General features: G+C 36.4%; 1 protein-coding gene across 8 annotated transcripts in view; it reads right to left on the minus strand.

Moving 5' to 3' along the window:
- LOC136029228 (uncharacterized) overlaps positions 1–27,076 on the minus strand; it is a 497,253-nt gene that overhangs the window by 18,309 nt on the left and 451,868 nt on the right. For all 8 annotated transcript variants that reach the window (XM_065707441.1, XM_065707447.1, XM_065707443.1 and 5 more), the window contains 4 exons: positions 25,575–25,852; positions 18,814–19,014; positions 13,110–13,308; positions 6,435–6,651 (listed from right to left, as the gene is read on the minus strand). In XM_065707441.1, the coding sequence (XP_065563513.1) occupies positions 6,435–6,651; positions 13,110–13,308; positions 18,814–19,014; positions 25,575–25,852 (895 nt within the window). The remainder of the gene's footprint in view (positions 1–6,434; positions 6,652–13,109; positions 13,309–18,813; positions 19,015–25,574; positions 25,853–27,076) is intronic.

The raw sequence follows: 27,076 nt of genomic DNA on the forward strand, positions 1-27,076 counted from the left end.
TTATGTTTTTTTTTTTTGTTTTTTTTTCAGGGGTGATCGTATCGACCCAGTTGTCCTAGAATGTTGCGAGAGGGCTCATTCTAAAGGAAATGAATAGTTCTAGTGCCCTTTTTAAGTGACCAAAAAAATTAGAAGGCACCTAGGCCCCCTCCCACGCTAATTATTTTCCCAAAGTCAACGGATCAAAATTCTGAGATAGCCATTTTATTCAGCGTAGTCGAAAAACCTTATAACTATGTCTTTGGGGACGACTTACTCCCCCACAGTCCCCGTGGGAGGGGTTACAAGTTCAAAACTTTTACCAGTGCTTACATATAGTAAGGGTTATTGGGAAGTGTACAGGCGTTTTCAGGAGGATTTTTTGGTTGGAGGCAGGGGTTGAGAAGAGGGGGATATGCTGGGGGAACTTTCCATCGAGGAATTTTTCATGGGGGAAGAAAATTTCCATGAAGAGAGCAGGATTTACTAGCATTACTTAAAAAAAAACAATGAAAAAATAAATATGAAAATTTTTTTTCAGCTGGAAGTAAGCAGCAGCATTAAAACTTAAAACGAACAGAAATTATTACCCATATGAGGGGCTCACCTCCGCCTAATACCTCGCTCTTTACGCTAAAGTATTTTTAGTAATTTTAACCATTTATTCTGCGGCTTTTGTGATTCAGGGGTCATTATTAATGAATTGGGACAAAATTTAAGCTCTAGTGTAAAGAGCGAGGTACTGACGAGGGGGCGAACCCCCTCATATACGTAATAAAAACATGAGAATACAAAGTTCTTTACGTAAGCTAATTTATAAGTTACGTATATCTTTTACTTATTAACCGAAAATCGGAGGGCAACTAGGCTTCCTCCCCCGCTCTTTTTTTCTCAAAATCATTCGATCAAAATTATGAGAAAGCCATTTAGCCAAAAAAAATAAATATACAAATTTCGTTTTAATTATTCCTCTGCGGAGAGCAAAAATCAAAAAATTCATTGATTCAAAAACGTTCAGAAATTAAATAAAAAAAAAAACAAGTTTTTTTTAAATGAAAGTAAGGAGCGACATTAAAACTTAAAACGAACAGAAATTACTCCGTATATGAAAGAGACTGTCCCTTCCTCAACGCCCCGCTCTTTGCGCTAAAGTTTAACTCTTTTTAATATTTTTTTAAACAATAAAAAACTTTAAAGTAAAGAGCGGGGCGTTGAGGAGGGGACCGCCCCTTTCATGTATGGAATAATTTTTTTTCGTTTTAAGTTTTAATGTCGCTCCTTACTTCCAGTTAAATTTTTTTAATTTAACCGTTTTAGGATCTAACCGTTATTTGCTTCCATAGAAAAGCTTTCTCAATGGCATTTTAGTTAACCTATTAAAGCTAATATGGGGGACAGATCATGAAAATTGTATTTCGTTATCAATCCTAATTATATTTTCCTTCTTAGTTTAAAAAATATTGTTTGTTTCAGTTGTTGTTTTCATTCAACTTTTTTAATCTGTTATTTTCTTCTCTTTTTTTTCTACAAAACCGGTCCGATAAATAACGTACATCACTTGAAAAGATAAGAGAACTCGACATAGACAGAAGAAAAATCCCCGGTTAGTCGTTTTTTTTTCTTCTTGAAATTCTTCTGTTTTATGGATTTGAATTATGAATTTGAAGACAAGTGCTCTATGGAGCAGAATATTTTCTTATCGAAGCGGATAGAAAAGAGGGTAATGAAGAAAGAGCACGGGAGTCGCGCACAGTATGCAGTATGTTTTTACTCTGGGTTAAATGTAAATAGATAATAGACAACATTAATAGGAAGAAAAAGAAAAACGAACACAATAAACAATAGTCAACGGAAAAAAAATCGCTTCGAAAACTCGTTTATATGGCAACATCTTCAGTTGACAGATCACCAATTTTTATGGCACTTGGTATCTACCAAGTGACATATAGCGATCGCAAATTCTGTCGGTCGGTCTGTCGGCCCGGTTTTGCTAGTTTAGGCACTTCCAGATAATCTAGGACGATGGAATTTGGCAGGCGTATCAGGAACCAGACCAGGTTAAATTAGAAATTGTCGTGGGCGGAGAGGGGGGACGGTTAAATAGGAAAATTTAGAAAAAATGAGGTATTTTTAGCTTACGAACGGGTGATCGGATTTTAATGAAACTTGATGTTTAGAAGGATATCGTGTCTCAGAGCTCTTATGTTAAATCCCGACCAGATCCGGTGACATTGGGGAGAGTTAGGAGAGAGCCTAAAATCTTGGAAAACGCTTAGAGTGGAGGAATCGGGATGAAACTTGGTGGAAAAAATAAGCAGAAGTCCTAGATACGTGACTGACATAACCAGAACGGGATCCGCTCTATTTAGGGGATTTTTTTTTTGGGGGGGGAGGGTTAATTCTGAAAAATTAGAAAAATGAGGTATTTTTAACTGACGAAAGAGTGATCGTATCTAAATGAAATTTCATATTTAGAAGGTCCTCGAAACTCAGATCTCCTACTTTAAATCCCGACCGGATCCAGCGTCATTGGGGGGGGGGGGAATCTTGGAAGACACTTAAAGGAGAGAGATCAGGTTGAATCTTGGTGGGAAGAATAAAAACAAGTCTAAGATACGCGACTGACATAACCGGACCGGATCCGCTCTCTTTAGTGGAGTTGGGGTGTGTGTGTGAATAATTCGTAAAAATTAGAAAAAAAGAGGTATTTTTAACTTACGAAATGGTAATCAGATCTTAATGAAATTTGATGTTTAGTAGGATCTTGTACTTAAGAGCTCTCATTTGAAATCCTGACCAGATCCGGTGCCATTGGGGGGAGTTGAAGGGGGAAACCAGAATCCTTGGAAAACGTGAAAATTGAGGTATCTTTATCTTACGAATGGGTGATCGGATCTTAATAAAACTTGATATATAGAAGGATCTTATGTCTCAGATGCTCAATTTTCAATTCGAATCGAATCCGGAGATATAGGGGGCTGGAGGGGGGAAAACAGAAATCTTGGAAACCAGAAATCTTCGAAAACACTTAGAGTGGAAAGATCGGGATGAAACTTGATGGGAAGAATAAGCACAAGTTATAGATACGTGATTGACATAATTGGAACGGATCCGTTCTCTTTAGGGGAGCTGTGGGTTGTTAATTTGGAAAAATTAGAAAAATTGAGGTATTTTAACTTTAGAACGGGTGACCGGATCTTAATGAAGTTTGATATTTAGAAGGAACTCATGTCTCAGAGCTCTTATTTCAAATCCCGACCAGACCTGTTGACATTAGAGGGAGTTGTAGGGGGGAACCAGAAATTCTTTGAAAACGCTTATAAATATCGTAGATACGTGATTGACGTAACCGGACAGGATCCGCTCTCTTTGGGGGAGTTAGAGGGTGGGGATCAGTGCTTTGGCGAGTTTGGTTCTTCTGGACATGCTAAGACGATAACAATTGGTAGGCGTGTCAGGGAGCTGCACAAATTGACTTGATATAGTCGTTTTCCCCTTTTCGACCATCTGGGGGGCTAAAGGGAGAGGATAAATTAGAAAAATTGAGGTATTTTTAACTTACGAGTGGGTGATCGGATCTTAATGAATTTTGATATTTAGAAGGACCTCGTGACTCAGAGCTCTTATTTTAAATCCCGACCGGCATTAAGCCTCTGATTTTCCTTTTAAAGCAATCTATTGATTCTTAAAATTTTGCCAAAGCTCATACCATATGAGCTCCTGGCTCTTGGCTCTTCCGACCTCGTCACAAGTGCCATATGAGCTCTTAGCTCTTGTTAGTTTTAATGTTGCTGCTTACTTTCAGTTAAAACAAAACTTGTTTTTTTTTAATTTAATTCTAATCATTTTTTAACAATGATGAGAAATCTGGCTCCCTCTCAATGGAAAATTCCTTTCCCCATGAAAAATTTCCCCATGGAAAGATCCTCCAACGTATCCCCCCTCTTCCCACCAGAAAAACTTCCCCTGAAAACGTTTGTAAACTTCCCAATAGCCAATACTAAATGTAACCAATGGGCAAAGTTCATAACTTGCTGTCCTTCCCCTGGGGAATGTGGGGGGTTAAATCATCCTCAAAGACATTTTTATTCGATTTTCCGACTATGCTGAACAAAATGTATATCTTAAAATTTCGATCGTGTGACTTTGGTGAAAAAATTAGTTTGGGAGGGGGGTTAGCTGCCCTCCAATATTTTTGGTCACTTAAAGAAGCCACTGAGAACTTTTGATTTCCGATCAAGTGAGCCCTCTCCCGATCTTCTACGATCACTGGTTCGATATGATCACCCTTTGGAAAAAAAAACAAAACAAACACGCATCAGTGATCTTTCCTCTGGCAAAAAATGCAAAATTCCACATTTTTGCAGGTAGGAGCTTGAAACCTCTACAGTAGAGTTCTCTGATGGATGCTGAATCTGAAGGAATAATTTTCATTAAGATCACTAAAAAATTTGGGCAAACTTTCTCAGGCTCGTAACTTTTGATGGGTAAAATTAAATTTGATGAGATTTACATATTTTGAATAAGCATCAAAATTTGATTCTTTTAAAGTATCTATTGTTATCAAGATTCTGTTTTTGGAGTTTCGGTTACTATTGAGCCGCGTCGCTACTTATTTATAGTTCGTTACCACGAAGCGTTTGAAAAGCTACAAGCTTTGTAAAGCATAGATCTAGAGTTGCTTTGAAAATTGTCCAATTCCAGCGCCATACATTTCAGAATGCCGTTTCCCAAAAATACTGTTTCAGAATTCACAGTATCACGACTCCTAAGCTTGGAACTTAATTTTAAAGACCTCGTACTTTTGCTATCACCTAAAAGAGATCTGCCCCAGAGAAATTTGTTACGATCCCCCTACCTTAAAAAATTCTGAAGTTACGGCCTATTTCAAACAACGAGCAGAAACCATTCTTTATACAAAGGGGACTACCACCCACCTAAAATTCCCGCTGGTTCAGCTACAGTTCAGCTTTACTTTTAAATTCAAAATAAATATAAAAAAAACTAGTTTTTTCAACTGAAAGTATGGAGCAACATTAAAAGATACAGCCAACATAAATTATTACGTATATGAGGGGGTTCGTCCCCTCCTCAATACCCCGCTCTTTACGCTAAAGTGTTTTTTGTAATTTCAAAAGAGCTATTTATTCTAATTAAACAGCCTTTGTGATTCAGGGGTCATTCTTAAAAAATTGGAACAAAATTCGAACTTTAGCGCAAATAGCAAGGTATTGACGAGGGGAGGAACCCCCCTAAATACGTAATAAAAATATACGAGTGTAGAAGTTCGTTACGTAAGTTAATTTGTAAGTTGAGCAAAATTATTACTAATAAAAACGCTCGTAAATAAAATTAAAAGTTCTACTGGTCTTTTTAAGTAACCAAAAAATGGGAAGGCAATTAGGCCCCCTCACCCAACCCTTTTTTCTCAAAATCGTCCGATCACACTGTGAGAAAGCCATTTAGCCAAAAAAAAGTAAAATTAATATGCAAATTTCGTTTTAATTATTCATGTACGGTGAGCTAAAATCAAAACCTGCATTAATTCAAAAATGTTAAAAAAAAAAACAAAAAAACAAGTTTTTTTTAACTGAAAGTAAGGAGCGACACTAAAACTTAAAACGAAAAGCGATTATTCCGTAGACGAAAGGGGCTGTTCCCTCCTCAACGCCCCACTTTTTACGCTAAAGCTTTTTATTGTTTTAAAAAGTAGAGCAGTGAGAAAGAGTCAAACTTTAGCGTAAAGAGCGGGGAGTTGAGGAGGGGACAGCCCCTGCAAACTTTTGATGGGTAAGACTAGACTCGGTAGGACTAAACTTTTGCTGGGTAAGACTAAATGCTGATTAAAATCAGCATAAAATTCCGATTCTTCTGATGTATATATTGGTATCAAAATTCCGTTTTTTAGAGTTTCGGTTACTATTGAACCTGGTCGCTCCTTACTACAGTTCGTTACCAAGAAACTGTTTGATAAAGATGAATTAATAGAAAAATTATACGGATAGTATTTAAAGTTAATAGGGAGGTTGTTCAAACCTTGGGTTTTTAAGAGGACTGACCCTGAAGAGCCCTTCTCACTTGTGTAGTTACTTGGATATTATCAAAAAGTTTCACAGTTCTTACTGACAAATTCTAAGAAAAATTATGCTTGAAAATGGGGAACTTAATGAAATCTGAAGATTTTTTAGTCTCGGCACATTTTTGGTTTTTTAATGATTCAATGATACAAGTATCTTGTCCCTTTGTAGACTTGTTGCAAAATTTTGATATGTATGGTATTTTTTTTCCAGTCGTTCCATATTTCTTAAATTTATAAAGAAACATAGAAATGAAAGGATTTATTAGTCTTTTGAATCTCAAAGCAAAGACCAGTTTGAAGGTCCCTGTATTATATGTTTCTTTTTAGATACAAGAGCATGATTCCATAAACATCTAAGACCATGTAAAATACCTACCACACTATGCAACACAAAAGCAGAAGAATAGGGAGAATCAACCTTAGTAGGTTCATGGTCATCGTACTCCACATTTGCCATCATTGGAGAAAGTGGCGAATCATTCCTACTGCTGCTGAATAACTGCATATCTTTTATAATTGGATCTTGTGCCAAATAGGGTCTTTCAAGGGCCAATGATGGAAACGCGAAACAGGACTCAATCTCTAGTTTTTTCCTAGAACAACAACCTTTCTTTATATATTTGCACCAAAAATATGAATAAGAAAAACAACCGCGGCTATGCACAATAATGGATATAGGCATTCTCATTTAAATGATTAGACATAGGCGTAATGTGGGAGATAGATAAATATATGGTTCTTTAGATGTCCATAGAAATGATACAATGAGATAAGTTTTATCACAGTACAGATAAAATTATTGTCACACATATGCGCAATTTTGTCCAACGTCTTATGATGAAATAGTTTATGACTCTTGTTTCCAACAAATATTGTCTGTTATTTAGAAGCTACAATCAATTGCGCAATCCTCTAAACTTACAGAAAGAAAAGATTGCGTAAAACGGACCCCACAAAGTCGGTGCTATCCATAAACACTCATGTGGTTTTTAAGGTCGTAAAAAAACTTAGGCAACGGGCCCAAACAATAAATGATCAATAAAAATGAAAAACATAAAACAGGCGCCCTAGCATGATAAGCCTCCAAAATTAAAAACTGTATCATGATTTATCACAAAATATTAACTACAATTCATTGTAATTAAAGCACTTTGTTTAATAGATAGATCGCTTTGTCAAAAATTGACGTTAATTAACAGCTCAAGCGCGTCGCACATTCAATGAGCTACACTAACACAAAATCTGAACAAAAAAAGCTTAGATAGCACAAGTTTCTCGGCCAAAACAAACTAAAACATTGTCATTTAATGCTTGAAATCAGAAGGTCAAAACTGATCTACTGTACTGGAAAGAAACAGAAACAAAGTCTTTAACCTTCTTGAAGAAAAAAAAAAGAAGAAATAATTATATCGGCTCCTTCGGTGAGGGTTCATCGCCAAAATTTCCACCCCTCACTAAAATACCGAAAAATTACCCCTCCTCCACAAAAAAGAAAATTGAGGCAGATTGTTTGCCATCAAAAGGAAGAAGAAGCACTTCAAATAAGCGAGCGGAAACGAAGTGCTATAATAATTCAAACTTATAGCAAACAAATGAAAACAAATCAAAATAAATATATGAAATCATACAAATACTGAGATACAAATAAATAATCATATCATACATGAAGATAGCTACTAGTGCTATAGATGAATAGATGAACCCTAAAACGAAGAGAAATCAATCAAGCTTAAGATTAACAGAAATTATTACAAACATTAGTGGGACTACCACCCTCCAGACCTTCCAGAGGCAATAGCATGACTTTCGCTCTACTGAAAGCAATTTGCATTGAGGCAGATTGTTTGCCATCAAAAGGAAGAAGAAGCACTTCAAATAAGCATTTCAGATTTTTTCAGGATTTAATTTTTTTTAAATAAATAAAAATATATAACATAATCGAGACAATAAGTTTTTCAACGAAAAGTAAAGACACATTTTAAACTAAGACGAGCGGAAACGAAGTGCTATAATAATTCAAACTTATAGCAAACAAATGAAAACAAATCAAAATAAATATATGAAATCATACAAATACTGAGATACAAATAAATAATCATATCATACATGAAGATAGCTACTACTGCTATAGATGAATAGATGAACCCTAAAACGAAGAGAAATCAAAATGAGTAGTCCAATCAAGCTTAAGATTAACAGAAATTATTACAAACATTAGTGGGACTACCACCCTCCAAACCTTCCAGAGGCAATAGCATGACTTTCGCTCTACTGAAAGCAATTTGCATTTCGAGAAGTGTGCTTTTTTTATATATCCCCCACAGCATTCCCTGAAAGTTTCACCTTAACACCAGGGGTCTCCAAACTTTTCAATGTAAGGGCCATATTATATATTTCCCATATTTATGTGGGCCGAAGGGATAAAAACTGAGAGACAAAAAAAAATTAGTGCCAGTAATTTAATTTCCCCAAATATTAGAGCATAAACATACAAAAATTAAAACATATCTTGTTGGAAAAATCAGGGTAAACTAAATAGACCCATGCCTTTAGTTTTATGCGACAAAATTAGTGAGACGAATGATACTGTCATTTTGACTTTAAAATTTCATTAAAATCAGGTTCCAGATTAGATGAGCCAATTGTAAGAATAGACTTCAAATGATCATCAGACAAATTTGCTCGATAGTTAGATTTCACATACTTCATTTTGGAATATGTTTGTTCACACAAGTATGTTGTACCAAAAATGGACACAAAACTACAAGCAAACTTTATCAAATTTGAAAACGGATCTGGCTGCAGACATTTATAAAATTCAGTCAGATCTCCTTCTCTATACTTATCTTTCAGTCTGTCATCTGCCTGGAGATCAATAGTTTCCATTTGAAATAGAGTTGGAAGATTTTCAGCATTGTAGTCAAATGGATTATGAAAGAGCCTGATTTTATTTTCTTTGGCATCACCGTCAGCAAATTGCTCCTGAAACTTCTGTTTCAAATCTGAAATTTTTCTCAACATGGAAAATGAGCAAAATTCTTAACTTTCACCTGGCCTTCAAATAGCGCAAGTTTTGCTCTGAACATGAACAAAGTAGTCCCTGATCAAATTTGTTTTGCCTTGCAATTTCAGATTCAAGCGATTCATATGACCTGTCATATCTGCCAAAAAATTCCAATTTCCAAATCCATTCACAATCTGATAATATCAACTGATTGGTTGTAATGCACAATACATACCTACCTGTACTAGTATCTGTGATTCACACAATCAAGAGAGGGAAACTGACTCGGGCTTACCCGCCTGAGCGCCACCAGTCAACCGCCACAGCTTTGAATAATTATGCGATACCAGTCGTACGATAATTTTTTTCAAGGCCACCACACGGGGAATTGTTTGGCGGACCAGATGAAATTATGTGGCGGGCCGGATGTGGCCCTCGGGCCATAGTTTGGAGACCACTGCCTTAGCACCATTAGCCGTTCCTGACATTTTACCCTGAAGAATGTTCCAGGCCACCTAATTGTACCATAACATTTACTTCCAATCCTTGAGAGTCAATTTTAATCATTAATTTACACGCCCAAAGGCCCTATCCCATAAATCCTTTAATGTTTCAAGCTTGCACACAAATAGAAACTCACCTCCATTCTTGCATTGACACACTGGGGATCTTTCTAGCTGCTTTAAGGGAGTCACTGATTGAGAGACCTGGATGTTTCATTTCCGGTTTGGGAGCAACCGCCACTCCATCAAGACTAAGCTAATGAACTATAAAACTAGGCCCCAGTTGAAAACTCTTGACTCGAATTTGAAAAATTTTTCTCAAAAGCCATTACCCTTCAGTTGAGATTGAAAATGTCATCCACATAAACAATAAAAGATACGTCCTTACCTCCTAAAATACCAGAGAAAACCGCGTGAGACTGTGTGCCAAGACAGTCCCAATTTTAAAGGCAACTGTGGATGCAAGGCATTTTGATTATGACGATTAGACGATTGTACAGATTACACAAAATACGAATAACGCTTCTTTACACAGGAATAACTGCTTACTCGAAGTTTATCAAATTAAATGAGAATATGTGCGTGACTCAGCGAGTCAACAATAGGCATCGTGACTCCCTAGAACAAGTGACTCTTCTAAATTATCAACATCTACCAAAACCCACAAGAGTGCCGTCAGTACATGGGTGCACCCTATTCCATTGTCAAACAAGATTTCATGGGAAATCCGAAAATTTCGTTCCAAAATGGCATTTGTTGATTTATTGTCACTTCGACGACTATTGAGGGTGGTATAGAACACCTTAAGAGAAATCATCTTGTGGCATTAGTGCTCTCAGTGCAGTACTTGCTAAGCACGGTATATACCAGCTTCAAACCCATTTGCAACTTAGAATGCAGATGACGTTTACTCAGGGAGTGGTACCTTCAACTTTAAATGTAGTAGGGGATCTGAAGTCCATCTGAAAAAAGGTAAAATTACTACTCGGTGTCAGTGCACATCTTTTGTTTTCCAACTGACTCCACTACTCTATGTAAGGTGTTCGAGTTGATTTATATTGATGAATTAAAGCAAGAATGTTACCGGACTCCAAAACAGTTTAGGTTCCACCATGGTATTTGTTTAACGAATGCTTTTACAGCTCTAGCTAACGCCCTGATTTATGCGAATAGTGCTGGTGACAGTTAAGAATTGACAGGACAATGTTCACAGGACATTTGATTCACTTATACATTCTCCAATGCTTTTTTTTTGGCAAAAAGACGGATGAATTATTCTATTGTTGGTGCACTTCATGACATGTTTCCCAGTTCAGAAGTCCAGTTGAAACTACCGCTAGTCAAACTCTCTCTCACATCCATGTGAATTATTTTTTCCTGTAAAAAAGGTCAAAGACCCATTGTCACTTCATCTCCCAAATTGCTCAACAATTACGTTCTTGACGAACAATCACAATGCCTGTCCTCTTGCATGTCTTGCATATTGTATTGTGTTAATTTGCCCTTCATCTGTCACGCAGATCACATTATGAATGTCATCCGTGCTCTGCAGAGGTTCCATAAAATATTCAATCCCTCGCCAGAAAACATGCTAAGATCAAGCTCGCATTCAACTCTAGACAGTCCAGAGTTTTACAGTTCAACTGGATAGAAGTCCTCTGAGTCTTTGCATACTCCTCGATAGCACCTTGATCAAACCATCTGACCAAATAACTTATCTTGGACTGCTGATTTGCTTATCCCTCAAACAATCATGTCAGCTTTTACTGTCTCAGATATAACGCCCCATCTGCGGCATTGACCACCAGTAGTGGTCAATACTCGTACGGTAGTTTCCTTATGTTGTGTGCTTATTTTATTTATTAAACATGACGGGAATACAATAAATTAACTAATTAATTCATTTAAATTGAAATGGAGGCACAAAACATTTACCAATAAGCTAAGATATTAACAACTTCTAAAAAATAGTGCAAAAATTGTAGTAACCGTTATTGGCCAATATGGTGAGGATTTTAATAAGTGTTTGTGCTGCCTAAGGAAAACTGGTCAATCTGAAAAATTTCTAAGTCGCCATTAAGATAAGATACTTATTTCAAAAAATATCTATCACAAGCCCATAAAGGGCCGAATTCGGACTTCAGAGCCGACAAATCATATGGTAGCATTGAAACTGGCAAAAATGCAAAGAACAACAACAAAAAGAAAAGTCCTATTGAATAATCATTTATAATTGATAATGAATAATCATTATTCACATGTTCAATCAGCCCACCAAAACGTTGATAAGTATGATTTAATTAGTTGCTATAAAAATACTTCACTCTTTTCCACATACGTATGTAGTATATAAGTAGGCTCAAAAATTATGAACGTTCGTAGTGGACACTTTTATTTTGCCGATTTGGAAACGAATCTCACGACGTCGAAGACATATTGACTGAGTTACGGAAGAAATCTAGTAGGTTCCTTTAGCAAATTAAGATGTCACCTCTGGAGCCCAATAGTACGAAAAACAATCAATTATTGTTGTATTCTGGCAAGCATTACACTCAAAGTAAGACTTACCACCACTTTAGAAACGACGTTTTCTATGTCAATCTTTTCCATTCATCAAGTCACGATCGTATGTCCAGAAATCAAAAGCTCGTAGCACAACAGCCTTTCTTATTCCACCAATAAACCATCATACAATTAGCTGCTGGATTACGGGTCCACCGCTCGAAGGCTAAGTATGAATAGCCACAGAAAGGTCCGTGGTTGGAGTTAGGTTTATGACAACAATCAGAGGCAAATCACCATCGTAGCCTTTAGTAAAGCCCCCCGTGCCTTCAGTGTACTTATCCCCCTTTGATTTCGCACGGAAGGCAAATTGGTAGAAATTTCGAGGAAAAATCACTCAATCGGAAATTGAAAGATCTAGGGTCTTATTTAAGGGCTAATAGGGGCAACCGCCCCCTTCCATGCCTTTTTCCCTCCCCCGGGTATCCCGTAGCCTTCCGTGGCATTGGGTGGCATTGGACAATTTTTTTGAGATAGTCATTATGTTCAGAACAGCCAAAAGGTTTAATAGGTTCGTCTCTGGGGTCAAAATGACCCCATTTAAACCCTTAGGAATTGTTCTCTTGGTCAAGGTTCCTCAGAGTTTCCCAGGAGTATACTCTTGAATGACAAGCTTACCTAAGAAAACCAAAAGACTTTATGCGTACCTAAGTATTTCACTAAAACCGATTGATCCCATAAAATAGTATAAAACTATTAAATTGGTAAAAACATCAACGAACAAAAGATAGTCCTATCAAAACGCCAATCAGTGCATCCACAAACTCAAATGTATACCAGCATCTTCTACATACTGAAAAACATAATGAAACCACACTAAATGTTTTCCCATCAGTTAATGGGCTTTATATAATGAAAAGTAGCCAGCCATGATATTCTTTGTCATTTTCTATCAAGTTTATTTAAAAAAATTTAATTGATTAGACAAATAATAACTAAATAAGCTAAATAGCTAAATAAGACAACAGACAGTAAAACATACCTTTTTAGTCCTCTGCCATCTTCAATAAGATCCAGCAAATCTCCTTTATTTTGAAGAGCATCTGCAACCATGCCAATTCTTAAATCAGACTGATGTCCCTCGTCTTCGGAAATAGGACTATATGAAGGAATTCTTCCAAAGTCAACCTTTCTTTTAGAAGAGGAGGCCTCTGACAGAGACCTTCGTTTTATTCCGGCTTCTGAAAAATGGGAAAGGCATTGCCATGTACAAAGACTGAAATTTTCAAACCATAGCAGTTTTTATTGGATATTAGTAAAAACAGGCTAAATTGAATTATTACGGTAGCATTGAATCCTATTTTTAAAAATCCTCGAATATATACATACATATACACTAGAGGCGAATCCAGGATGAGACAGGGTGCAGGTGGGTCCCATCTTGGATTTTGTAATATTTCTACCACTTTCGTTAAGTTTCTCCTTCAACGTATCGATAAATCAAAAAAAAAGTTTTGGCCTACGAATCTACCAAGTAATCTGACTCAAAGTTTAGCCACCTACCTCCTTTCCCCAAATCTTGGATGCACCACCATGGACCCTTCAGTTAAAGTTTAGAGAAAGAATCACACAATTTTTCTGGGAAAGGGACATTGGATGTTTTACCCTTTAACCTATTTTGTGCTCAGCTGGGGGCTCTTCCGGCATGGGTAACCTATTGATAGTCGTAAAACATAATACTTAATAGAAAAAAAATTCATTAAGTTTATATTTCACAAATAGTGCTTGATTTCCCCAAAAAACAGCATTTAAGGGTTTCTGAGCTTGGTGATTACACAAATAAGGATAATATTGCAATGTAGACACCCAAAATGAAAATAATTCAAAATTTAACACACTGTGAACATGTCACATCTTAATAAAATCAGAGTCGTTTAAGAATTTTAAATACGTTTAGCTGGAGAGTGCAAAGCGAGGCCCTTGGACCTGTGTACACGCCAAAGCCCCCTCCCCTCACAACCTCAGACATACAAATAGTTTGTACTTCTTTCGACTCATAAGTATTTCGCGAATATACATATATTTTATATATATATATATATATATATATATATATATATATATATATATATATATATATATATATATATATATATATATATATATATACATGTATAGGATGATCCTAATGTAAAAGTGTTAGGCATTAAAAATTAATTAATATTGTGGTATGAGTGTTATCATGTGCGATAAAAGGAGAGGCAACAGTCTCTTTCATCCTCGAGAAACTATTATGACATATAATCCTTCGTCACATCCAGACAGCCTTCGATAAGCACCTTATATATATCCTACGGAAGTTGATCGAAAAATGCAGTGAATACAGGCAAAATATATATCTTATCATTGTTGATTTCGAAATAGTTTTGAAACAATCCACCGAAAGTCTTGTTGGAAAATTTTCATTTATTACGGCATTCCAAATAAACTTATATTCTTAACCATTGTTCTTTACAAAAAAAAAAACAAAAACGAATGATGTTTCAGACCCACGAAGGGTCTGATATATTTATATGTCGTGACAGCCGTCGCAATTCCCCGTGTTTTAGGTGCAATCATATTGGTAGTGAAATACTTATATGAGCAAACAATAATTACCCATAAATATTGCCCATGATTTTTTTTTTTTAAGAAATATTTTGTTCTGTTGTAGTAACTTGCCACCTTCACTCTACGGAGACAATTGGCTCTCAATCAGTAAAAAACGAATTGCGAAACAACTTAAAGCAGTTCGGCTAAAAATAAATTGTCTGGAAACACTCAACTCTCAGATCGATAAACAGAAGAACGAAAACTATGGTGACTGTCAAATCTCCAAATCATTTTCCGTTTTAGGGTGACGATAAAATTTAAATTCTGTTAAATTTTAAGACTTTTAGCGGAACTTGGATGTTCAAAGGTGAAGAGAGAAAGAATAAAAAATGATCGTAAACCATCTGTGTATTAAATTTAAGATATAAAGATAAAGGCATAGTTGCGTAACTAGGGGGTGCGGACCGCCCTTGGCGGCAGTTTCCGAGGGGGGTGTACGAAGAGAAGAGAACAAAAAGAGCAGAGGGTCACTTCTAAAGTATGTTGCGACCACAGAAGATCGATCTCCGATTCGTGACGACATTGAAATAACCGTTGAAAACGTTGTGGTAGAGCATGGTCCAAATTCAAAAGTGGAAATTGTTACTACCAAAGTTGAATGTGCAACTGTGAAAATTCTCAGGCTGTCCTGGCTATGTTTTGTTGCAGAAAATCTGTACTGAGAAACTAACTACCAAGAGAGAAGAAGATACCAGAAGCAACCAAAACTGACAATGGAGAACATACCTCCAGAACGGCGTCCCGCATACAGTTAGCCACAAACATAGAGTTCACAGTATGAATTGGTTTTCATCCCAGAGCATCATGGACTTAGTTCAATCATTAATTATTTTTATAAATAATTGCTCCATTCTGGTGTAAGTATCATATTCTAAAAAAAAATCTATTCAGTTGAGCAGGGTTGATATTACCCCACCATTTTCCAAAATATTCCATTTTAGACATGGATGAGGGTGGTTATTCGTTACACTCAGAAAGAGGGTGGTTCTTTTACTCCACCCCGGACAGTACCCATGCTGTGCGCCGATAATTTTCCATCACCCCATGCTGATTTTCCAACCACAAACAGTGGTTCTAAAATCAACCTTACTTGTGTACATAACTATTATAGATTCTCCTCTTTACTTCCTCCTTGGTTTGCAGTTATCTCTATTCAATTTTACTTAGCCCACTACAAAAAATTAAAATAGGAACTAATTGTGCTGCAGAAGCAACCCTTTGGTTGCCAGTCTTTTTTTTTCTATTGTACCGGTTCTAACCTATTAGGAGACATTTGTAAAGGTTTTAACTTCTGCTGTGATTACGGAAAGCACAGGCCACAAGCCGGATTGATTACCCTGTCACTCTGTTTTAGAAACTTATGTGGAATTCTTGCCTGAGGTGGAAAAAGAAGGTTTTCGCTTGTCATTGAGCTTACAGTGTGTTAATGGAGTTTTATAGTCGATATCGAAGGCTGAAACAGTTCCACCAAGCTTTCGCTCCTTCAAGCCATGTCTCTCTTTTCAAATTTTTCTTATGAAATCGATAGTAAAATCTAAATAGAAATCTAACAAATAATCATTTTATTTTCATGGGTCCGAAGACACTGCCACTAACCCTAGTATTTTTAAATTCAATGATTAGACTATCAGCCAGTAACAGTCAGGCACCCTTTCAGCAGTAGGTGCCAAATTAAAAGTCGAACTATTAGAAAATAAATTGACTATCACTAGTAATTATTGCTTCCCAGAAAAAAAAGAAAATGGTTTGTCAATTAACGTTAACTAGATATTATTTGAAAAGACTGCGAGGAAGAACTCATTTCACCAAGATAAGCACGAGGAGCGAATAGATTTCTAAATAAAAAAAGATGTTTCAGAAACTCAAACGGGTCTGTGGCAGACCCCATTGTAATGTTGTTTTAAGTTTCATGAAAAATAGCTCATACACCACTATGATCTAGACATCCACTAGCGTTTGTTGTCCAAAGTTCACCCCCTTTTTCTGATGGCTTTGGTTCATTTTCCTAAGCAGCATATGCATTCCTACCCCCTTCCTATAATCTCATTAGATATTCAAAAAAATCCGTAACTAGTTAGCCTCTTATCTATATTATCCAAAAAAAATTCATTATAGCATATCTGGATAATTAATTTTATTCCTCTTTTTCAGATATTTAACTCAATTTCCATATCTGACTGGTTTGAATCAAGAGGAAGATCGGCTACGTCACCCCTATCCAGAATAAAGGCACAAATGATTGTTCGTGGGTACAAAATGCAACATGCACTGCCACATGGAATTTTCTTAATTCGATGAATCCTTTTTAGTGGAGCCCATTATAGGGGAGTCTATTGACATTTGTTAATTTAGTCACTTTTAAAACACTTGCAACTACTCATTCTTTCATTTAGCTAACTGACATAGTCCTGTATCATGATGAAGACACATATAAAAGGATTAATTTTATGGCTAAGGATTTGAAGATAGCTTTTGACCTCATTGGTCATTCTGCGCTTGTAAACAAAAAGAATTCGATTTAAATATAAGCCCTTTATTAGTGAATATCATTGCACCTTTGCTTTCTAATGAGTCCATAAGGTTGAATACAAAAATTATCTACTCCATAATGTTAATGATACTGTGGAATCAAACAATTCGTGGTAACAAACTGTAAGTAAGGAGCGACATGGCTCTATAGTAACCAAAACTGTTAAAAATAGAAATTTTGATATCAATAGATACAGAAAGAATTGGCATTTTATGCTGATTTCAAATATATAAGATTCATTGAATTTATATATTTGAATTTATAAAATTCACCCATCAAAAGCTAAGAGCCTGAAAAATTTGCCCCACTTTCGAAAAAGTTTTTTTTTTTTCAGAAGTGATCGTATCGAACCAATGGTCCTAGTATATCGAGTGAGAGAGCTCATTCAGACGGAAATCAAAAGTTCCAGTGTACTTTTTAAGTGACCAAAAAGATTGGAGGGTAGCTAGTCCTCCTCCCAAACTCTTTTCTCCCAAAGTAACCTGATCACAATTTTTAAATAGCGATTTTGTTCAGAATAGTTGAAAGGTACAATAACGATGCCTTTAGAGATGACTAGACCTCCTTCAGCCCTTGGGAGAGGTCTTTAAGTTATGAAATTTTCCCTGTTGTTTATGTATAGTAATAGAATTTGTAACATGTGACCTCCCCATAGAATTTGTTATTGGGAAGCATGCATACATTTTTCGGTTGGGGAAGGAATGAAATTTCTGCTGGAGGATTTTACATGGGAAGAATTTTCCACGGGGAGGAAAGTGTCCAGGTGGTGAACTTTTCAGGAGAAATTTTCAAAAAATCCTGTACGATTTTTTTTTTTATTTACCTTACTTTTTCTTGGCCGACTCAATTATATATGTGGAGATGTTAAGGGCAATTGCTCGGGGTAAATTTTAAACAGGATTGAATTATTTAGAAGAGCTTTCCATGGGGAGATTTTTCTGTGGAGGGAGACAGGTTTCCCGACATTCTTTAAAAAAAAGATCAGAAATTGAATAAAAAAAAACAAGTATTTTAAACTGAAGGTAAGGAGCAACATTAAGACTTAAAACGATCATAAATTTTCCGTATATGAGAGGTTTCCCCCTCCTAAATACCTCGCTCTTTACGCTAAGTTTGACATTTTGTCCCGATTCTTCAAGAACGACACCTGAAACACACAGCTCGTTTTCTTAGAACAATACGAAGCTTTTGTAAAAATACTAAAAAACTTTAGCGTGAAGAGCGAGGCATTGAGGAGGGGGCTACCCCTCTCATAAACGCGATAATTTCTGTTCGTTTTAAGTTTTAATGCTGTTCCTTACTTTCACTTGAAAACACTTTTTTTATTCTAAAAGAATCCGACATAACATGTTCTCTAAGAAGTTTACTATCATAGCTAAGACAGTTTCATTTAGCTTATTATTTAGCCTATGGTGATTAGTAGACTATAAAATAAAATAATTCTATTTTTTTCTAGAAAACTACAATACATCTAAAAGTTAAAGGATACAATAGTTACTAACCGAATAAAGGAACAAATCAATTTATAATATAATGGAAATGAAAATTAATCTATTAAACTTACCCCTAGCTGATTCAAGAAAATCGAATCCTGGAAATTCGAAAGCAGTTAAGGGCAGGCATTCAAGGTCTTTTCCACTAGTAGGCGCTTTTTTTACATCAAAATGTGAGTTGAGAGAAAGCGAACAAGGCACAGGCAAAGGAACACAGACATCCCCAGCACTTGGCGCAAGAAATGTCAAATCCTCCGGCTCTTCTTTAAGCACTGCAATTCAATGTAGTCTAAATTAATCTTATTTGGACGAAAACTTTTAAAAACGTGAAACTGAGAAGCTTGAATTTTCACAATTGTCACTTGAACAACACTAAATAATTGAGTTTGCCAATAGATAACTGAATTTTCAAACATTCCGAACTGCGAACTACTAAGTTCAACGGATTATGACTCGGAACATAATATCGTATTAGACTAATTGACCTAAAAGCCCTTGGGGATTTTTTTTTATTATTTTTACAGGGTTTGATCCATGCCTTAAGTTATATAGTTGCTAAATCGATCTTCTACCGCTCCTACCCATTTCGTTTACCACTCTTCCTTTCTTGTTCTATTTCATTTTTTTTCGTTTGCATTCCATGTTAAGCTGTACCTTTTTTGCGCAAATATTTCTACGTCTTCGATTTATCATTTTGTTTATATTTTTAGCATCATTAAGGGAATTGAATAACAGATAAAATACAAAACTGCGAGACCTATTTACTGCGGATCAGAACTTGATTTTAATAGAATAGAATGGAATCGGTTTTATTTGCACAATCTCTCGTAGTCATAAAACTAAATGGCGCTTGTGCTTACAAAAAAAAGGATTAAATCAAACGACAAAAAAAAAAAAAAAATCAAAAGATAAATAGGATAAAATCAACAATTATTATACTTTGATACACAGAAAGGGATGAATGAGTTGGAAAAACGATTTGTGCGTGAAGGAGGTGCTGCTAATCTGTCAATGTTCTTCGACCTAGTACTTCGATGTTTCACTAAAACTGGTGGTAGTATCGATCTATTTATCACTTCTGAGAAGATATTGGCCAAATTCAAGGATCAAACTGAGACGACGCTCTTGAAGAGAGGGAATTTGTAAAGTGGATAATGCTAACTTATATTTAGTAAAAGCATCGCACAATATTACTTTGACTGCTCTTTTTTGTATCGACTCAAGCTGGTCACTTACGTAAATAGTGTTATTGACTTTTTGCGCCCCATACGGGACATGCATACTCTGAAATTGGTCGAATGTAAATGAGATAGGCTATCCTTAGTTGTATCACTGAGAAACCAAATCGACGCATTAGTATAAGTGTCCGCATCGCACTATTTGCCTTTTTGATAATTGTATCGACATGAAGGCTGAAAGAGCAGTCGATGCTAAACTTGACACCAAGCACTACTGCCGAATATTCACTAGGATAAGGAGGAGGAGGAAGGCACACAAAGTCTCTCTTCAGGGGATTAAAGCGAAGGATTTTAGTCTTTCCTTCGTTGATTTGGAGGCTGTTCGCAGTACATTCATCTTTAAAGTTTTTGATTATTTCGTTACAGAATTGGGGGACAGCCTCAGACTTCTCAACAATGTACTTCAGTAGGACTGACAAGTCGTCTACATACTTAAATCTTTCTTCATAGCCGGAAAGGATGAAATTTATCACTGTCAAAAACAGTAGACTAGCGAGCTTAGTACCTTGTGGGGCTCCGCATGTAAGCTTGACCCATTCGGAGTCGGTATCTCCTGGGAAAAGACTGTAAACGCACTGATAGCGGGCTTGTAAAAAATTGATCACTAAAAGGAGAATATGTTTTTGCGCACCCATGGTGCGTAGATTTGTGATAGCAACGGAATGGCGAATAAGATCAAAAGCCTTTCGGTAGTCTACGAGGAGAAGGTCGACTATAGCACTTCCTTGGTCGAGCCACTCGACAATGAGATGGTACATCCGTACTAAATAAACAGTGGTGCTGCTGCCTCTTAAGCATCCATACTGATACGGGTCTAGATGTGCAGAGACCTGTGACGTAAGTTTGCGGTAAATAAACGTTTCTGCAACTTTAGAAAGGTTCGGAGTTATTGATATAGGCCGGAGTTGATCACAAGATTTTGGATACCTTACTTTTGGAATAACGCGGACATATGCTCTTTTCCAAGCACTAGGGAATACTTGCTGACGGAAACATTGGTTGATTATAGAAGAGAGTGGCTTAGGAAGAAAAATGGCGAATTCGCGTAATTTTAATATTGAATAGTCAGCTTTTTCTGCCACACGTCCAACGTAATTTGATCAATAAGGATATACAACTCGGTCGTCTAAAACGATACAAATTCCCCGCAAAGACCAGGTTTTTAGTCAAATGTCCCTACGTAGTTTATGGCTTTGCTGATTGCAATCACCGGCATCTGCAAAATTCTAGGTGTCTTTTAGCTAATTCATACAGAACTATAAAAAAAATTCATTTCTAGTTCCTGGTGGCTCTTTCCTCCTAAATATGTGCAGAGTGGCGTCCAGGTGTACCCATCTGGACACTACACAGGAAATACACTAATACTCATCAAAAGGAAATACTCATCAAAGAAGAAATCATTAACATTGCAACAGTCCAGATGATGAATGGGGCTTCATTTTGTTATACAGCTTAGTAGCTTAGTACATAAAAGAATGTCAGGATTTGGACTGAGGTCCTGGAGCATTTTCAGGCAAACCATTGCTGGTTTCTACTGCCCCCTATAACCTGAAAATACCTCTAAAAAGTATTAATGATCAGTTAACCTCCCAGAGGAGTATCCAGAGCAAAAAACAAACTTTCTTAAAAAGTTTGGGTGACACTCTTATTTTGGAAACAACAATCTATATAATAGGTATCAAGCAATAGTTTGTTTGATATATAATAATACAATAATATGACAATAATATGTAATTGTATGTAATAATATGACAATAACAATAATATATAATATGCCAATAATGTTTGATATATAACAAACAATAATACAATAGGCATCAAACAACGTTAATCCTAGACAAATTTCTTTTTGCGCATCAGACTTTACAGCTACACGTTTATGCTTAGAGAATACAAAAAAAAAAAAAAAAAAAAAAAAAAAAAAAAAAAAAAAAAAAAAAAAAAAAAAAAAAAAAAAAAAAAAAAACGAAGACAGGGATTAGTTTCTAAACCGTCCTTATTATTTGAGGATTGTACTTAATAATGCCAAATAGCTTATAAAAACTACCTAGCACAATGATTAATTTCTTTGTTGATAGGTTGTCAAAGAAATATTCAAGAAGTAATTCAATCTTATCTTAAAAAGAGGAACCAATTTCTTTAATTGGCAAAATTAAGAATGGGTTTTTTCAAACCTGCACTCTAGCTATAGATAGTTCATGCATAATATAAACGGGCGCAACGACTTATGAGCCGTAAAAAATTCAATAGGGGACGTCAAATTAAAATTCTAAGTTTCACAATTCTTAGAAAATAAATCAGAAAAAAAGTGTGGATGAAACAAAGGGGATTGAAAGACACTTATCTTATATTTTTCTTTTCAGTATTCCAGTCACAATCAACATAATAGTAAAAAAACGGCAACAAGTAGAGATTCACTTTTGTTTTTATGTTTTAAAGGCGTTTCCAAACAACTCAAGTTCTTGAACTATCTGCTAAATTACCAATATAAATTAAAACATAAAAAACGTTGCAGGCCCTGGTTTTTTCAAAACTAACACCAAAGTTTTTTGTTTTAAAGTATTGATAAATGTATTTAACACATCAAAAAAATCCAGTTTACATTATTGTCATCCTCCCGTAAAATTTGTTAGCCAAAAGTAAAACTTAACAAACAAACAAAATGGAGTGTGTGATGCACAAATTTGACAAGTAAAGAGAGAAAAACTAGACTTAGGACAAATAACAAGAGCTAAGAGCTCACATGGTATGAGCTCTAACAGAATTCTAAGAATCAATAGATTGATTTAAAAGGAAAATCAGAGGATTAGTGCCGGTCAGGATTTAAAATAAGAGCTCTGAGTCACAATGTCCTTCTAAATATCAAAATTCATTAAGATCCGATCACCCACTCGTAAGTTATAAATACCTAATTTTTTCTACTTTTTCCTCTCCCTTTAGCCCCCCAGATGGTCGAATCTGAGAAAACGACTTTATCAAGTAAATTTGTGCAGCTCCCTGACACGCCTACCAATTTTCATCGTCATAGCACGTCCAGATCCACCAAACTCGTCAAATCACTGAACCCCTCCCCCCAACTCCCCCAAAGAGAGCGAATCCAGTACGGTTACGTCATTACATATCAAGGACATTTGCTTATTCTATCCACCAAGCTTCATCCCGATTCCTCCACTCCAAGTGTTTTCCAAGATTTCCCCCTCCAGCTCCCCCCAAAGTGAAAAAATCTGGTCTGTATTTGAAATAAGAGCTCTGAGGCATGAATTCCTTCTATATATCGAATTGCATTAAGATCCGATCACCTATTCGTAAGATAAAAATACCCCAATTTTCACGTTTTCCAAGAATTCCGGTTTTCCCCTCCAACTCCCCCCAATATCACAGGATCTGGTCGGAATTTAAAATTAAAGCTTTAAAGGACACGTTCCTTCTAAATATCAAATTTCATTAAGATCTGGTCACCCTTTCGTAAGTTACAAATACCTCGATTTTCAAAATTACCCCCCCCTCCCCCAACTCCACCAAAGAGAGCGGATCCGGTCCGGTTATGTCAGTCACGTGTCTTAGACAGGTTTTTATTCTTCCCATCCAATTTCATCCTGATCTCTCCGCTTTAAGTTTTTTCTAAGATTTCTGGTCCCCCCAACTGCCCCCCCCCCCAGTGACACTGGATCCGGTTGAGATTTAAAATAAGAGATCTGGGTTGCGAGGTCCTTCTAAATATGAAGTTTCATGAAGATCCGATCACTCCTTTGTAAGTTAAAAATACATCATTTTTTCTAATTTTTCAGAATTAATCCCCCCCCCCAATAGATCGGATCCGTTCCGATTATGTAAATCACGTATCTATGACTTCTGCTTATTTTTCCCACCAAGTTTCATCCCGATCCCTCCAATCTAAGCGTTTTCCATGATTTTAGGTTCTCCCACCCCAAACTCCTCCCATTGTCACCAGATCTGGTCGGGATTTAAAATAAGAGCGTTGAGACACGATATCCTCCTAAATATCAAATTTCATTGAGATCCAATCACCTGTTCGTAAGTTAAAAATACCTCATTTTTTTCTAGTTTTTCAGAATTAACCCCCCCCCCCCCAACTACTCCAAAGAGAGCAGATCCTTTCCAGTTATTTCAATCATGTTTCTAAGACTTGTGCTTATTTTTCCCACCAAGTTTCATCCCAATCCCTCCGCTCTAAGTATTTCCAATATTTTAGGTTTCCCCCTCTGAACTCCCCCCCAATGTCACCAGATCCAGTCAGGATTCAAATGAGAGCTCTGAGACACGATGCCCTTCTAAATATCAAATTTCACTGAGATCCGATCACCTGTTCGTAAGTTAAAAATACCTCATTTTTTCTAATTTTTCAGAATTACCCCCCCCCCCCCCCCCAACTACCCCAAAGAGAGCGGATCCGTTCCGGTTATGTCAATCATGTATCTAGGACTTGTGCTTATTTTTCCCACCAAGTTTCATCCCGATCCCTCCACTCTAAGTGTTTTCCAAGATTTTAGGTTTACCCCCTCCCAACTCTCCCCCCCCCCAATGTCACCAGATCCGGTCGGGATTTAAAATAACAGCTCTGAGACACGATATTCTTCCAAACATCAAATTTCATTAAGATCTGATCAACCGTTCGTAAGTTAAAAATACTTCTATTTTTCTATTTTTTTCGAAGTAAAGGCCCCCCCACTCCTCCCCAGATGGTCAAATCGTGAAAATGACTATTTCTAATTTAATCTGGTCTGGTCCCTGATATGCCTGTCAAATTTTATCGTCCTAGCTACCTGGAAGTGCCTAAAGTAGCAACCCGACAGACAGACCGACAGAATTTGCGATTGCTATATGTCACTTGGATAATACCAAGTGCCATAAAAATGGGTAACAAAACGAAAAATTAAGAAAAAACGAAACCAAACAATGATAATTTTTAGCCAGTGGAGAAAAAAATGAAAAAATTAAGGTTTTCCGGCAAAGGCTTCCACGAAGCCGTCCTGAGAGCAAAAGAAAAAACTACCTTTTGAAGCAACCTGTGCAGAAGAAAAAACATTGACTGATGAAAAACAACTTCAAATGAAAGCTCATTCAAAAATTAGATTGGGCGTAAATTATTTCTGAGAAGATTAATGCAGCCTGTCAGCCTATGGAGAAAGCCAGGGAAAGACTTCATGCTCAATTGAATTTTTGAATAGTCTTCCAACTGAAGTTTGTTTATCTTCTGTCATTTTGTCCTTCTGTACAGGTTACTTCATAAGGTTATTTTTTTTTTTGCACTGAAGAAGGCTTACTGATAGTCAACCGAAATAGTTGCTTTGACTTTTCGTTTTATTTACTAGCTGAAAGTTACCATCGTAAGCTTTTGTCTTTTTCTTAATTTTTTTTTCATATGTGTGAAGTGGGGACGTATTTAGAGAAACTATAAACTAAAAAAAACAGGACAGAAAGAGAGAAGAGAGAGAGAAAGAGAGAAAGAGAGAGAGAGAGAGGGGGGAGAGAGAGAGGGGAGAGAGAGAGTGAGTGAAGAAATAGTTTTACAGTTCCCCCAAAAGAACTGTGACGGCGGCATATTTCTAGGATATAATTGCGAGGGAACATACTTGTGAAACAGTCATTACGCTCATCAAAGCCCAAAAATCCAAAATCCATGTCCTTGGTTTTTGCAACAAAAATATCGGCAGTTGTGACTTTTGGCAAATCGCTAGCCCCAAGTGGCAGAATAGATCTCTTTTCAAAAGAACCGGAAGTGGCAGCATTTGGAATTTGAATATTTTCAGGAGCTACTCTTTTTTTGTTGGTCACCACATTCTCTTTGTTGGATTCACATTTGCTGGAAAGTTGGGAAAGCGACAAAATCTGATCAGGCTCCTCAATACCACTAGAAAAAAAAAATAAAGCTAAGGGTTGATAATTTAACCCTTTAATTTAATTCACTCTAATGGATTTAAACAAAAGAGTCGACAAAAAAGGTCATTGCTCACAAGGGTAATGACTTCCCACTCGAAAACTAAAATCATAATTGCAGCGCTCAGATAAAACGACACATTTCTGGCAAAACACTCTAAAGTCTTCCTGCCCTTTTGTTATCTTTAGGCGTATCCCACTTACTATAAAGATTAAATATTTGCATTCAAAATCATCGGTTAAATATTCCAATCCTAATAATTTAAATATCTTTTAGAAGTCTAAGTTAGAAATATTGCATGCAAATCGAATCCGTCCAATGAAACTTCTCAGCTTGTCTCATCACAACTATCATGGTTGCAGCGATACCTACAACCTAATAAAGAGCGAACTACAGCCCATAGTAACTAAAAGTTAAAAAAAACGTTTAGAAAAAAATTGCCCAGTAAAAAAAAATGCCATCTGACACTGATTCAAGAATGGTAGCCTAATTATTATTTCTGGTCTTCTTAAAAGTTTATTGGAAAAAGAAATTTATGGTAATTTCCAAAAAAGCCTGAAACCCTTCAAAATGGCGTCAGATCAAAATGAAAAGTGTACCATTGGAATCAGCATGATCGAAAACCTTGTACAGAGAGAGTATAGCAGTCCCTCTTCTTGAACAACTAAGAAAATCGCTTTTTAGCATCGGTAGCACTAATCTGTCTCCCGTTTTTTTTTTCCTTTTTTTCAAGCCTAGCGGGTTACAAGAACATCATAGAGAGGGAAAGTACAGTCACTCTCCTTGAACAACTAAGAAAATCGCTTTTTGCAGCGGTAGCACTGATCCGTCTCCAGTTTTTCTTTGTTTTTTTTTTTTAGGTCTGGCGGGTTACCAGAACATCATAGAGAGATGCTTAATAGCTCATTCACAAGCTATTTCTTATATCTACCTGCGAATTTTCATAAATTCCACCATCTGCAAGCGTCATATGGCACTAAAACAGCACTTTTGTGGCAGTTCTCAAAGGGTGGCACTAGCAGGCTACCAGAACATTCCAGACAGATTTTTTATAGCTCATATAAAAGATATTACTCATCTACGTTCTTCCCAAAAATTCCACCATCTGCAAGTTCCAAGTGGCACTAAAAACGGCACTTTGGTATCATGTCTCAAGTGGAAAAGCTGAGGCTATTAGGCTAGCAGAACTTATAAGAG

This window comes from Artemia franciscana, chromosome 7, assembly GCF_032884065.1.
Source record: "Artemia franciscana chromosome 7, ASM3288406v1, whole genome shotgun sequence".
Taxonomy (NCBI): Eukaryota; Metazoa; Arthropoda; class Branchiopoda; order Anostraca; family Artemiidae; genus Artemia; species Artemia franciscana.